This window comes from Hipposideros armiger, unplaced genomic scaffold (genome assembly GCF_001890085.2).
Source record: "Hipposideros armiger isolate ML-2016 unplaced genomic scaffold, ASM189008v1 scaffold_414, whole genome shotgun sequence".
Classification (NCBI taxonomy): Eukaryota; Metazoa; Chordata; class Mammalia; order Chiroptera; family Hipposideridae; genus Hipposideros; species Hipposideros armiger.
Genome location: NW_017731764.1, coordinates 262,013 through 276,170, shown reverse-complemented (window position 1 = coordinate 276,170; position 14,158 = coordinate 262,013). Strand labels below are relative to the sequence as shown.

Genomic DNA, 14,158 nt, shown 5'->3' with positions numbered 1-14,158 from the left:
CTGTCCTTTTGTTCTTCAGTCTAGTTGTGGAGGACGTTGCTTCACTGGCCCATGTTGGTATTATCATTGTGCTCTTCCTGGGTGAGGCAGTTGCTCACTGGCCATTGGATGGCCGCTCACGGCTGCTCACAGTGGCTCATGGCAACTCACAAAAGCTCACGCCTGCTGCCGGCCAGCCCCACGGCAGCATATGCCATTGCCGGCGACTCACGGCCGCCCAACTCCAGGTCGAGCTGTTGTGCACCATCTTAGTTGTAGAGGGCAGTGTCACTGGCCCTCATGTGGGATCTGAACTGGGGCCCTGCTGCTCAGAGCTGGTGTCCCAAGCCAACTCCTAACCAATGTGCCACTCGGCCAGCCCTAATATGCTATGTTTTAACAGATAATGTGGAAACACTAAAAAGACCTGAAGAAAATACATACTGTGATATAAGATACCACAATGACTAAGATGACAAAACAGCACAATCTTGAATATTTGAAATATGGACTAGTGAAATGGCATTCCTTTTTCTATGTAAAGATAAACTTAAGATTGCAGGAAAAAAGATTTTTACATAAATAAGTAGAAATAATTATTTGCAATAGTCTATAAAATTACTTCAGATTTCTTCTGAAACTAATGGATGTGTGTGTGGTTGTACACATTTATAAATATGTTTATATGGGTGTGTGTATGTATATGTAGTTATGCACATTTGTATATGTTTGTGCATATATTTGCGTCTTTAATTATTTTATGTGTAATAAATACATTAAACGTTTATCTCAACAGACTGGAATTTGATCTTCTTGTTGGGGATAAACCAGAATGTGAAAAACAATGCACATTTTGTCTTATTACCTAGCTTATAGATTTTAAAGTGACCATCTAGGAACATTGAAAAATATGTCAGAAAAAATGTCTGTGGTGAATCATAGTAGACCTGATAGACTTGGATGACATATGTGCAGTTTTAATCCTTGGAATAAAACTAATTAGATCAGTACCATGAAATGCCTATGACAGTTAACAAAAACATTGTTAAGGTCTCAGAATTGAGGGTTATCATACATTCACACCAGTGGACATACGGGATTGCTTTAGTTTCAAAACAGGTTGAGAAAATTAGGTGTTCATGTGTGTTATAAGGCACATGATGCATATTATAGAATCAGAACTACCTGGAAGGTAACTATTCTTCTGAGAGGTAGATAAGTAGGTAGATTTTCCTGCATATAAAGTGTGATCAATAAGTGCTATTGACTTACTCTAATTAGAAGATGACAAGGAGTTAAGTTATTGGAAGGGTTTTACTTAAACAATAAAATATATAGATAGAAATACTGTATTACACAAGGAAACCAAAAATAAATAAATAAATAATAATAAAAATTTAATTACCAGAATACACTTTATATAGAAATGGTATTGATTATTTTGATATGGTTAATTTGATATTTATATTTTTTGCCAATTATTATAATTGCCATTTTAAACAATACATTGTCTTCTGGGGTTATTTAGGAAAAGCAACTTATTTTTCACTTCCAAATTTTCTTTTTGTCCTGGCTTTTTTATGTCCAAATGCTCCATGTAACAACTCAGTTTTTCACAGCATTTTTTTTTCTTATGGAATATTTCAGCTAGGCAAAAATGCATTGATGATAATGTAGTAAACACCTATGCACATTTGTTCAGAGAAATATTAGTTTTATATTTCACAGCAGTGGCCCAAACTACTAAAACACAGCTAGCTATATTGAGTAAAACATATACTTTTTTATGTAAGAGAGTTGTCAAGTTTCATCAAGACAGACAATAACTGTCCTCAGTTTTCCATCTTAAAATTTTTAAAGGCTATGTTGCTTCATTATTTGATTGCTGAGTATAAAATAGTCCATTTTAGGGGGTATACTCAGCATATTTGGGTGTGCTGAATTAGTGCCAGTGGTTAAAGAATACGTGTAGCACCCAAAAAAGGTCTCTGGTCTTCAGAACAATAAATACACTGCTTTCCTCTGACTTCTCTGGCTCTGGTCTGACTTTGTTGAGGCCTTAAACATGTACAAATATTTATAGTAAGATAGACTTGAGATGTACAAGGCCTTTAAAAAATCATTACGCCTAACTTTTTAAACATCTGTTTTTTCATACAAAAGTAATACTTGTGATAATTTTAACATGTTACCTTCCAACATTTCATATTATTAATTTATATGTATATATATATATATATATATATATATATATATATATATATATGTGTGTGTGTGTGTGTGTGTGTATTTAAGTAGTTAATATGTTATTTGTAATATAAAATAGCCTTCTGGGTAATATGTCTTCTAGTTTTTATTTGTCATATAAATACATCATCTTAAGAAGGGTACAGTTTGCTTTTGTAAAGCAGTTAAAAAAGTTCAGAAAATTATAGTAAAAAGGTTTAGTTGAAAGCAGCATTTTTCTCCCAAACTCTGTAACATTTTCATTTTACTGTATCACTTGTTGAAATTATAGTGTTTGTTCTTTTAAACTAGTGTAAATAGAGATTGCCACTATGCATTTTCTTTACATCCTATAGTCAAAAAGAAGAAAGTTAGCAGGAAAACTGAACAATTATGATCTATTCAGAACAGTCTAGAATGTGTGTGATCATGTAATTGTTATATTCTTGTCTATTTTTTCATGAGTCATGAGTCACTAATCGGTTTCAAGTTGAAGTAATGGATTCAAAAGTTAAATATAGATGATTCTATTTCATAAATATGGCCCCTTGTTTTCCCTTGCTTAATTTCTTCAGGTTAATTACACTTTCTCAGCATTATTTGTTGTGTATAGATGGATTAAGGCTGTGTAAGAGTGCTATATCTAGAGATCACGTAATTTACAATGATAAAACATGTTTTCAAGATAGGCCCTTTCAGTATTTTTGTCTTATTTTCTAGATATATTACAACTGTTCCTGTATTGGAATGAAAACAGAAATAACACCTACTGCAGCAAGTTTTGGGTTTGAAGCTAAAGCTGGAAAATGTGAAACTCGATGTACACATTTGCCCATGTTCCTTGCCATTTTCTTTGCTGCAATTGTTTTTACCTTTATGGCTGGTACTCCTATAACTGTGTCCATTCTAAGGTATGTATTGTATTTTGAAATTTGCCATCCCTAAGGCAACATGTTGAGTGAAAAGAAAATGAACTCAGGGGTTCCTTTTGGGGTTTATATTGACCATTGTTTCCAATACCAATTCAGCCATTACAAGATTATTAGTTCTGTGGCATTAGAAAAGCTACCTCATTGAACCTCAGATGTTGAGGTTTAAATGAGATCATGTATGTTAAAATGTCCTAATACTGCCACCTGTTATATACTTGATTTTATACTTTCCCTGCCTCATTTATGAGGCTTCAGTTGTAAGCTGGAGATACGTTTATTTGTATTTAAGTATTATGGAAATACTCCATGTATGTCAAAGTCAGGATGACATGCATTCTATCTTATATAGTAGGTGCTGTGACATTGAGGCTTCCTGTGCTAATAATAGATAAGAAGCTGGTGTCATCTGACTCTTCTCAGTGTTTTGTGCCTCCTACATCGCTTTGTGAAAATATGTCCTATCTGTCCTTCCATAAGCTCATCAGCCTTTCTATATCTTTCCTAACAAACTCTAGCTTTCTTCCATTTCAATTTTTGTTCCCTGATACTCATTCACTACGTCTTCACAAACTTCTTTGACAAATGAAAGTTTTAGAGATTCTGTCTAAAAACATTAGTCGGTTAACATTACACTACATGAAAATTGGAGTTATTTAGAGAATAAAGAATATGCTTTTTAAAATTTTAGAAAAATTGTCTATGTCACCTTTTAATTGCGTATTTGTTTCCAAAGATTAGTTGATCTCTTTTATGTCTCATCTCACTCTCTGGTGTGCCAACATCATGTCTCAATCATTTTTGACAGTAGTTACTTAAAGAATTATTGTTGAATCAGATTGAGCTTTAGCAACTGTTTTATGTTTTCTCAAATTGTACTCTAATCTCATAGGTATGATTTCTGTCTCAAAGTTAGTAAGAATTAGAGTAGAAATTATTTGCGTGAGACTTCAGTCACGTGACCTGTGACTTATGTGATTGATAGTCAAAAATAGGGCTTGTTAATAAATGTCCTTTCTCCTTTACATTTGTTAAAATTCATGCATATTCAGTATATTTTTAAAAATTTATTTGACTCTGTGGTGTGGTTTATAGTATTTTAGTTCAGATAACATTTTTCTTTTTTTATGATTCCAGAATGATTGAACTGTATATGAGCTATTATAAGTAACTTGTTTCTTTTACGTGCATAACATTTACTTTAATATAGGAATGCTAACCTAGGATAAAAATGAATTTGCTTAAAGAGCAAATATACTATACAACCATTTTTGGTCTCATGTGTATTTAATATCACCAGGTGTGTTAACCAAAAGCAACGTTCTCTAGCATTGGGAATACAGTTTATGATGCTTCGATTATTAGGTATGCCATTTTTCTTGCTTCATTGGTAACTTGAGAATTTTTGTTCATTAGTGTTACTGATTTATTCATTTATGATATGTTCCAAGAAAATAATTAATTAAAATGCAGTGAAAAACTACATAATTATCATTTAAGAAAGCTGTTTTCCAGTATTCAAAATGTAGTATTACTTATATTTCACACATGAAAACAATCACTTTACTTTTTTGCCTACCTGATTGGTTAGCTATTGTTTTGAATTCTTTTGCAAATATAACCTTAAAGAGCATATCATATTTTTTTGAAATATATGATCACCAATGCATTTCTAATACAACATAGTAAAAGACAATTTTTTTCTATTTGTATAAAACCTATCATCAACATATATTATGATAATGTCTTATTTATAACTACTAGAATCCCTTTTCTCCCTGCATTTATCTCCATTTGGGCCACAATTATGTGACATTAGCAATGAAAAATAGTCAAGAATTGATGGAAGAGAGAATTTATACCAGAAAATTTTATAATTCCAGATGTAGGAAGGATAAGAAGACAGAGAGAAACACTATGTTATACACATAATTATATATGTGTACTTATACGCACAATATTATGCACATAATTTCAGATCATTTTAAAAACCAAAACCAAAAGTGGGAGCATTAGAGATCACCTCAACCAACTTTCCCATTTTTCACAAGAGTAAATTAAGGCCCTGAGAGATTCAGGGATTTGCCCGTAGTTACACAACATGAGAGTAGGAAAATGGTCTCCTTTCTCTCAGTCCAGTGGTCTTTTGACTCTGTCATGCTGCGGTTCATGAAAGAACAGGCTCAAATCTTTGTCTAAGAAATACCACTACAAATCATGTATTGGATGTGTAACAATTGGAAGCTTCTTAACTAAATGAAAGTTTAGTTCCTCCTGATCTCATTCAGGGGAGGGTGTGTGTGTCTGAGAAGGTAGTACTCCTAGGCATGTTAGTAATGTTTGTGTGTGTGTACACATGTGCATTCTCCTGCACTCACATACATGTCAGTGTGTGTATGTAACGTATATGTATACACATGCCCATGTTAGTTTATATATACATGCACACATACGTACACATAACACACATACTGTAGTTTAGCAGACTTATTTTGTGCATTGTTAATTGATTTTTATTTTTTATTTATTTATTTTTTTTAGCTGAGCCATCCTGCCACCTGTTGGCAGCTCAGCGGCTGCTCAGCTTGGGCTGGGACTCGAACTGCTGTTGCTCAGAGCTCAAACTCTTGAGCGAGCTCTTAACTAACTGTGAGCCACTCAGCGGGCCCGATTTTTATTTTTTTAAAGTATAATAGCTAAATTCAAAGACACAATTATTAAATTAGAAAAGCAGTAAATTAAAATATTTACTTAACTGAATATTAACCTAATATATGCCAGAGATTTTTATTAAAATCATTTTTTGGATTGATTAGGAATTTATAATTATGTATAATTATTATAGAATGTTTTACCTATGTTTCTTTATATTCCTATTACTTATACATGAACCAATTGATTTATAAATGGATAGATAAGTACCTATTCTTATTTCTATAAAATACTTGTATAGCCATGAATGTAAAAATTACAGTTTATATAACATGTGTGTTTTACATATCATTCTTCTAGGCTCAATACCTGGACCAATTATTTTTGGTGTCACAATAGACAGCACATGTATTCTCTGGGATATTAATGAATGTGGAATTAAAGGAGCTTGCTGGACTTATGATAACATCAAGATGGCCTATATGCTAGTGGCTATAAGTAAGTGATGACTTCTTGATAATTTTAGTGTCAATCGATAATGTCAATAGGAAAAAAAAAATCTTATTGTTACTTACTTAGGTTTTGGTATGTTCAGTCCATGTGGTTGGGCTCTCCTTTAGCCCTGAAAGCAGAGATAGCTGTCATAACATGTTATGAAAGGCTTTACCTGGAGTCTGCAAGGTTCAGTCTAAAATAGAAGAGAATATATTTTAGCTTTCATAACATCACATATCATATAACTTTCTTTAACAACTTCTGTCAAACTTTTCTTTTGGGAAGTCTAACAAAAACTAAAAGAGAATCCTGAGAAACTCGGGAATGATTATCATCTAGGTACCTGGGCTTTGGAAAGCACCTAGAGCTGGGGTAGGGAAGCGTCCTTTGGCTCTAAGGCACATTATAAGAAATCTTTTTGTAGTTTAGAAGGTGAGCCATGATATTTAACCCCTTTTACCTTTGGCAGCCTGTCTTGTATAGTTTTGGCTAAACAATAAATGAAAATTAAGATTAAGGAAGTAGAACAATGCATCTAGTTTGTAAGAGGGAAAAAAATTTAAAAACAACTTAAGAAATTAGAATATTTAAAAATACAGAAATCCCAGATAGAAAAAATATGTAAATATATAACATGTGCTTTTCACTGCACCTGTGATCACAATTATTTTGGCATATGTATTAGATAGCTTATTGCTCTCACATGTGTTTAAACCTAGAGTATGCTGTCTGAACTTATGACAGAGAAGTAAAATATCCATTAAAGAAATAAATACATAAATCCAAAACAGCAATGGGAGAGTAAATATTGACTAGGATAGGCACAATTAATCTTGTCACCACTTTTACTTGTTTAAAAAACACTTTTTATTCAACATGTTTTTATGTATAAATATTTATTTAATTGGTTATGTTTGTATTCTTTGACCAAAAGATACAGATAATAAACTGTTCCTTTTCCTACTTTTTAATGGATATGATAATTTTTTTCTCAAAACCTATATAACTTTATAATTAATTTTCATATATACCTGGAAATGAGCATTCGCATTTTAAAATACAAATTTTTAGTGAAATATTAATAAGTAATACAAACAAATAAGCTAAGTAAAAACTTCATTGTAAGGCCATTGAGCTTATTTGACTGGAATTTAAAAGCTTGTCCTGTGACCAGAACTAGTTTATCTTCATATTGCTGAGCTCAAAATCAGAGTTTTTTGAAAACAAATCAAAGCTAGTAAAATGAATCTTAATGTTTTGTATTTTTAGTTGATAATTAAAAGTAAATTTGGTTGCATATTTAATGTAATATATTCTCATTGGGCTTTCTCCTAAGAACTCCAAAGCTTTTTTATTTTTAGAATTATTTTCTATCATGAACATGAAAATTCTACAACTTTATTTAAGATTCAAGGATGTTGTAAGCTGTTTTTCTTTGTCATTGACTTTTGGTTGCTTGCAGTTTTTTTATAAATATGATATTGTGTTAATAAATTTAGAAATGGAACATGAATTTATTTAAATCTATACAACACTTGTTTTACAAGAATGTGCAATTATAACCAAGAATAGAATAAGTATTGTACATTTTTATTGTTTAAAATGAAAATAAAGGCTTGTTCATTGAAATGAATACTTTTTTAATTGAAGAATATCATTTTTCTATCTCAAGTGTTAAAAATTTATAACATAGAACTATAATGAGAGAACTCCTTCTCTTTAAAGTAGTGAGTTTCTATTTGTAAAGAATTTCTCAATGATAATTAGTTTTTTTAATAAGTAAAGTCCCAAATGCATGATTAATTTTTCTGTTTATATTTAGGTGTTACATGTAAAATTATCACCATTTGCTTCAATGGACTTGCAATCTTTTTGTATAAACCACCACCATTAGACACAGATGTGTCATTTCAAAATTCGAATGCCACTGTGACTGCTATTTCAGCAGAATGCGACCTTAACAAAGCAGGAAATGAAGGGTGAAATAGAAAGAGGAGACTGTTTTACAGTTGGAAAATTGGCATCCATTTGTAACAACGCATATTGTCATTGCAGCATTATCTACCAAATATGGACAATCACTTTAAAAATTGATATTTTGTAATTAAGTCTGTTTTCTGTATATTTTTTAACTCTTACTTGTTTTTATTTAAATGCAAGAAACACACCTGTGCCTTTCAAGCCCACCAGTAGCCTCAAAACATGCACACACACATTTCCCATTGTCTAGATATGATATCCCCAACTAGTAAACTAAATTAGAAAAAAAGCGCTAAATTAAAATTTTACATTTTAAAAACAGTGATATTTCTAACCCTCTTACAACTTGTTTTATTTTAATTATCATTGCAGTAGTTTGGGCTTATTTAAAAAAATTATGGTGTAAAAATTAAACTAGTCAAATTTATGTGATGATTTTCAAAAACTATTATTGAAAGCCGATGAATTTAAAACCACCTAAATTATATTATTTGTTTTTATATTTACATATGCTAATTTGTCCTTTATCTTAGAAAGTAACTGAATTATTAGAATATAAGTTAATTATCTTTTTTCTGCCCCATTATATAGTATCAGTATTGCATACACTTATTTTCACTTTAACTCAAGAATTCCAGGAGATTATTTGTTGATATTGCTGATTTTTAACACTTACCTCTTATGAACCTGTGACAGTGTTATTCAATTACATGTCTTTCAGAGGAAAGTACCAGCTTCAGTAAGAAAAGTGCCAATAGATACAAAAAGGTTTATTTTATTTTATTTTTTTTGAAGATTTTATTGGGGAATTGTGAGAGGGAACAGCGCTGGGGAATTGGAAAAGGGGAATAGACAAGTTGCTGTCCTTTTGTTCTTCAGTCTAGTTGTGGAGGACGTCGCTTCACCTGCCCATGTTGGTATTATCATTGCGCTCTTCCCGGGTGAGGCAGTTGCTCGCTGGCCATTGGACAGCCACTCACAGCAGCTCACGGTAGCTCATTGCAACCCACTGCAGCCTATGCTGTTGCCGGCGACTCATGGCAGCCCAGCTCCAGGTCGAGCTGTTGTTCACCATCTTAGCTGTAGAGGGCGCAGCATCCCTGGCCCATGTGCATTCTGAACAGGCGGCCCTGCTGCTCAGAGCCCGCACTCCCAAGTGAACTCTTAACCAACGAGCCACTTGGCCGGCCCAAAAAGGTTTCTTTTATTTGTTCCAGCAGCTTAGGTACATTTTATTGGCTTTCTTTGAAAAGATTTCTTAATGAACTATTGATTAATGTTTAGATACTCAGTATGTTAATTTTTATCATTTTAAAAACTGACTACCTAGTTCATTACTTATACTACCTAAAATAGTGCTTTGTTTATAGTAGTAGGTGTGTATCATTGTTGTTTGTTTAAAACAAACTCGACTCTTTAATTGATCCATTTGTTTGAAAGATAAAGTATGTCACACATATGATAACATTACAACACTCCATTTATTCAGGTTAGACTCTGGCCAACTTTTTCTACTCAGAATGTAGAGGAAATGGATCAGTGAACATCAACAAAAATAATTTCTACTTGGTCAAGAATTTTACTGATTAAGAAAAATGTTGATGTTTATACCCATTTGAAATTTTCATAAAATAAAGTAGCTCATTTAATCAGATTTATTATTAGCTTTCCCCTAGATTAGCTTTTTTATAAGCACTGTGATCAGAATAACAAACTGAGTGTAAAGGCCTGTTAGGAAACCAGGGTCAGAACACTAGTAATTCACAGAGTTTAAGAGATTATGTTTCATGGTAATTTGTGGCCAATGATGATTCAAGAAACTAGTAGCATTTATAAATTGAATTGCAAGAAGGAATGCATTAGAGTTAGGCAAGCAAACACACTTGAGTATTAGAATTAGAAGAGCAGTGGGTCAGGAATCAGAGAGACAGACCTAATTAACCCAGGAACATAAAAAGACCAATGGTTGCACCCAGCTGTGTAGTCAGAAACCCAGGTATTTGGGAAGAAGGAAATTCATAGCAACCAAAGACGCAAGGCAGACCAGGGGGACACACAGACACACGTGATACCTCGATTCAGTATCTATCTTCCAACCACTCAGCCAGACACATTTTAAATGCTGCTTCCTGTTGGAGCCAAGGCTAAAGAAGAGTTTAGGCTTTCTGTGTCCTATACGCGGAAGCAAGGAATTAAATAGAAAAATTTCTAGATGCAAAATAATGGCATTCCTGAGGAATTCATTGATAGAGATGTAAACAACAGTGAAAGGAAACAGAATAACTTTGGAAACATATTTGTCTAAGACCAGTAATCAGAAGAAAAAAATCACCCCATAAATAGAAATAGTTTGATGAACAAGTCACTAAACAGCTGACATTTATAATGAATTTTAGTTATCAAGGGTTTCATTGTATTTTGTGTACTCAATTTTATGATATATTTTAAACTATAATAATGGTTAAAGTGAAAATAATTTTGGCACTTGAAGGAAGTCAGTTTCTTTTATTTATAATATACATGTTTATAAGGAATACCTCCTTTCATGATAGGGCATGGTAGACACTACTGTAATTTATAAACTTTGTTTATACTTTTGGATTCACCTAGATTATATGGGTTGGTATACTACTTTTAGAACAAATTTTTTCATAATATGCATTTTTCACAATTTGTAATGATTTTTATGTAAGTCTGAATCTATAATATAAGTTGACCTATGGTGATTTTTGTACATAATTGCATATATGTCTTAAAACTTTTATTTTAACATGTGTTTCCTACATTAAGGAAATCCAAATGTAAAACCCTGGAAAGAATTGTATACAATTGATTTAGCTATGTAAATTGGAGGAAAATATAAATAAAATTTTAACTATTTTTTTCAAGATTTTTATTGTAAACAATTATGCAAAATGTATATGCATGTCTTTAAATCAGACTGCACTAGATTGTTTTGAGTGTTTAGCCTTATTAAATGGTACAGGTTTTGAAATATGATTTATCTGTTTATGAATACATGTACTTATGATGGTTGGGAGAGGGAAAATCAGTGTACTTTTGAATTTGGTGAATGTAATTTAGTTAATCTGGTGATTTCTGGTATCTTAACAGATGTATTTAATTCAAGATAAACCGCATACATTATGACATATATACTAAAATTTTTCACGCAATAGTTTCCATGTATGACAGATGGATATATAAGATTTATAAAAGTAGGATACATGTTGCAAATGGGTGGTTGTGAAATATCTGACACTGCAAAAGTAATGTGTTTTGGAAAGGTTGTATTTAATTCATTTTGGGTTATCAGAATAGTATAATAATTTTTAAAGAGATCAGATTGGACATTAATTAGAGATGTAATGTCTTCTTCCCCTCACTACAACATATTCAGTCTCCTTCAGTATTTTTTGTACCCCAAACCATAAGCATTAACTTACACATTATATGTGAGTCATCAAAAATAAATAAAAGATGTATTTTTAAAAACTGAATCAGTGCTTTGGATCAAAACATTTTAGTGTTCTAGCTGAAATTAATTTAGCTTACAAAAATCACCCTCAAGAATTGCCATCCTAATTTTTATTTTTTAGATTTAGCTTGTCTGATTTTCTTTTTAACCTTTATTTTGCAATAATTTTATAAAATAATTTTATAATTTTATAAAAAGTTGCAAAAATAGTACACACAATTCCCCTACAAGCTTTACTCAGCTTCCCCTAATGTTAACATTTTACATATCCGTAGAGCAATTACCTAACCCAGGAAATTAATTAGCTTTGGAGAAATAGCTAATACCACATCTGAAAAAGGGCATGCGTGGCGGAACTACTTCCTGCAATGGCAATGTTAGTCTCTTTTTTTGAATTGTTTTACTGTACGTATTGAAATGGTGTGTTGTACTGTAAGTAAATTATCCCCAAATAGAGTTGTAAAGAGGAAATGATATTAGAAACAATGTTACAAACAAAACAAAACAAAACAAAACAAAACAAAACAAAACAAAACAAAAAACGTGGCTGGTTGCTTCCAAGTTGAATGAGAAGGCTCTAAGAAATCACGGTAATAATGAAGATACCTTACATAGGAGATACCCTCCCTAATTGAGTGTTTGTTGAGGTCAGTCCCATCAGAATGGAGAATGTACCCCAATATGTTGAGGGAGGAAAGGAACACAGACAGAATCGGGTTCCTGAAGTTAGCCTAGGCACCACAATGCACAAACAGGAAGCCTTAGAGGAGTTAGTTGCATTTACAACATCTGAAGATGAGAATTTCCCATGCTATGAGATGTCAAGCAATGTGACGCTCTTGAACAGTCTTGATGGGACTCGGCCCAAAAGAGCTGCCTGCAGTGAGGTCTTACTACCGATGGTCCCTGACTTATGATGGTTTGACTTAATTTTTTGACTTTATGATGGTGTGCAAGCAATAAACATTCAGCAGATTCCTTATTTTGAGTTAGGATCTTTTCTCAGGCTAGCGGTGTGCAGTGCGATACTCTCGTGATGCTTTCTCCATACTCTTGAGTAGCTGGGCAGTGGAACTAAGCTGCAGCCCCGTCAGCCGGGCGAGCAGGAGGGCAAACCCGCGTATTCTGCAGTATGCTGTGTTGCCAGCGTTTTTTTTTTTTTGTTTTAGTTTAATGCTTCAAACATTCTTCAGGCCCAGTGTGCTTTCAGCTGTGCACGTTAATGGTGAGTAGCCATGCAACTTTTGTTTTTCACTTTCAGTACAGTATTCAGTACATTACATGAGATAACCATCACTTTTTTTTTCTTTTTTTAATAAAATAGGCTTTGTGTTACATGATTTTGCCCAACGTTTGACTAATGTAAATGTACTGAGCATGTTTAAGGAAGGCTGAGCTAAGCCATGATGTTTGGTGGGTTAGGCGTATTAAATGCATTTTTGACTTAACGATATTTTAAACTTTAACCTTAACGATGGGCTTATTGGGATGTAATCCCATAGTTATGGAGGAGCATCGGTAGAGCAGGAACTAAAGTGCGCAGGCCTGTGAGAAATCAGTTCAAGGGGGCATTGACCTGTCTGGGAATTGATCAGTTCCGAAGTCAATTTGGACGTACAATTGCACCCTGTAATTAAGGCAGCTTTTAGAGGCCTGCCATGATGGACGGCATGGAGGTCAGCCAGTATTAGTCAAGAGAAAATTATGTAGGGCCTGGTGGTAAGGTTTTTGCCTTTCTCCTTTATTCCTTCCATGCCCCCACCCCCATTCGGAAGAATACAAAAGATGAAAAGGACTCGTGAATTTATTCTCCCTCCCCTTAATGTAGGACACTTTTCCACAAGTCAGTTGTAATTTGGGGGCATGAGAGAATTAGGACCTTTCTAATACTTAAAAATGGCCTCAGTGCTATGGAATCTATCCAAGAATGTGGTCAAGGAGGGGTCCTACAGAATGTATTTGCAGGTAGCAGTGGGACAAGAGTAAGGCCCTTGACAGGTTGTTTCCATGCCACTTTTTCAAGTTACTTTACTGTCTTTCTATCCTCCTTTTACTTATTCAGAGGAAATAAACGTGATTTTAATACATTCCTTTTTGAAAATCATTAACTAGAGTTTGGGTTGAGTGGTTGGCAACAATGACTGAAATTGAAATCACCTGTAGAGTTACAAATTAACAACGTTCAAGCCCAATCCAGGACCAATGAAATTAACCTGTTAAAAATTTCCTAGGTGATTCTAAAGTGAAATCAGGGTTAGAAACTGCTAAATATTGGGTTGTCAGAAAAGTCACAATGTATTTTTTTCTGTTTTTCGTTGCAAAAATGCGTTATGACTACTCTGACAACCCGATATAAACTAACACCTTGCAGATGAGATGAAGGTCATGAATCACATTTTATCGATGCTTTAATTATATT

The 14,158-nt window shown here is 33.1% G+C and overlaps 1 protein-coding gene across 2 annotated transcripts in view; it reads left to right on the top strand.

The window, feature by feature from the left end:
* Positions 1 to 8,589, top strand: part of SLCO4C1 (solute carrier organic anion transporter family member 4C1) — a 52,767-nt gene extending 44,178 nt beyond the window's left edge. For both annotated transcript variants that reach the window (XM_019664011.1, XM_019664010.1), the window contains exons 10-13: positions 2,926 to 3,116; positions 4,435 to 4,499; positions 6,147 to 6,284; positions 8,104 to 8,589. In XM_019664011.1, the coding sequence (XP_019519556.1) occupies positions 2,926 to 3,116; positions 4,435 to 4,499; positions 6,147 to 6,284; positions 8,104 to 8,264 (555 nt within the window). In that variant the 3' untranslated portion in view covers positions 8,265 to 8,589. The remainder of the gene's footprint in view (positions 1 to 2,925; positions 3,117 to 4,434; positions 4,500 to 6,146; positions 6,285 to 8,103) is intronic.
* Positions 8,590 to 14,158: the final 5,569 nt, after the last annotated feature.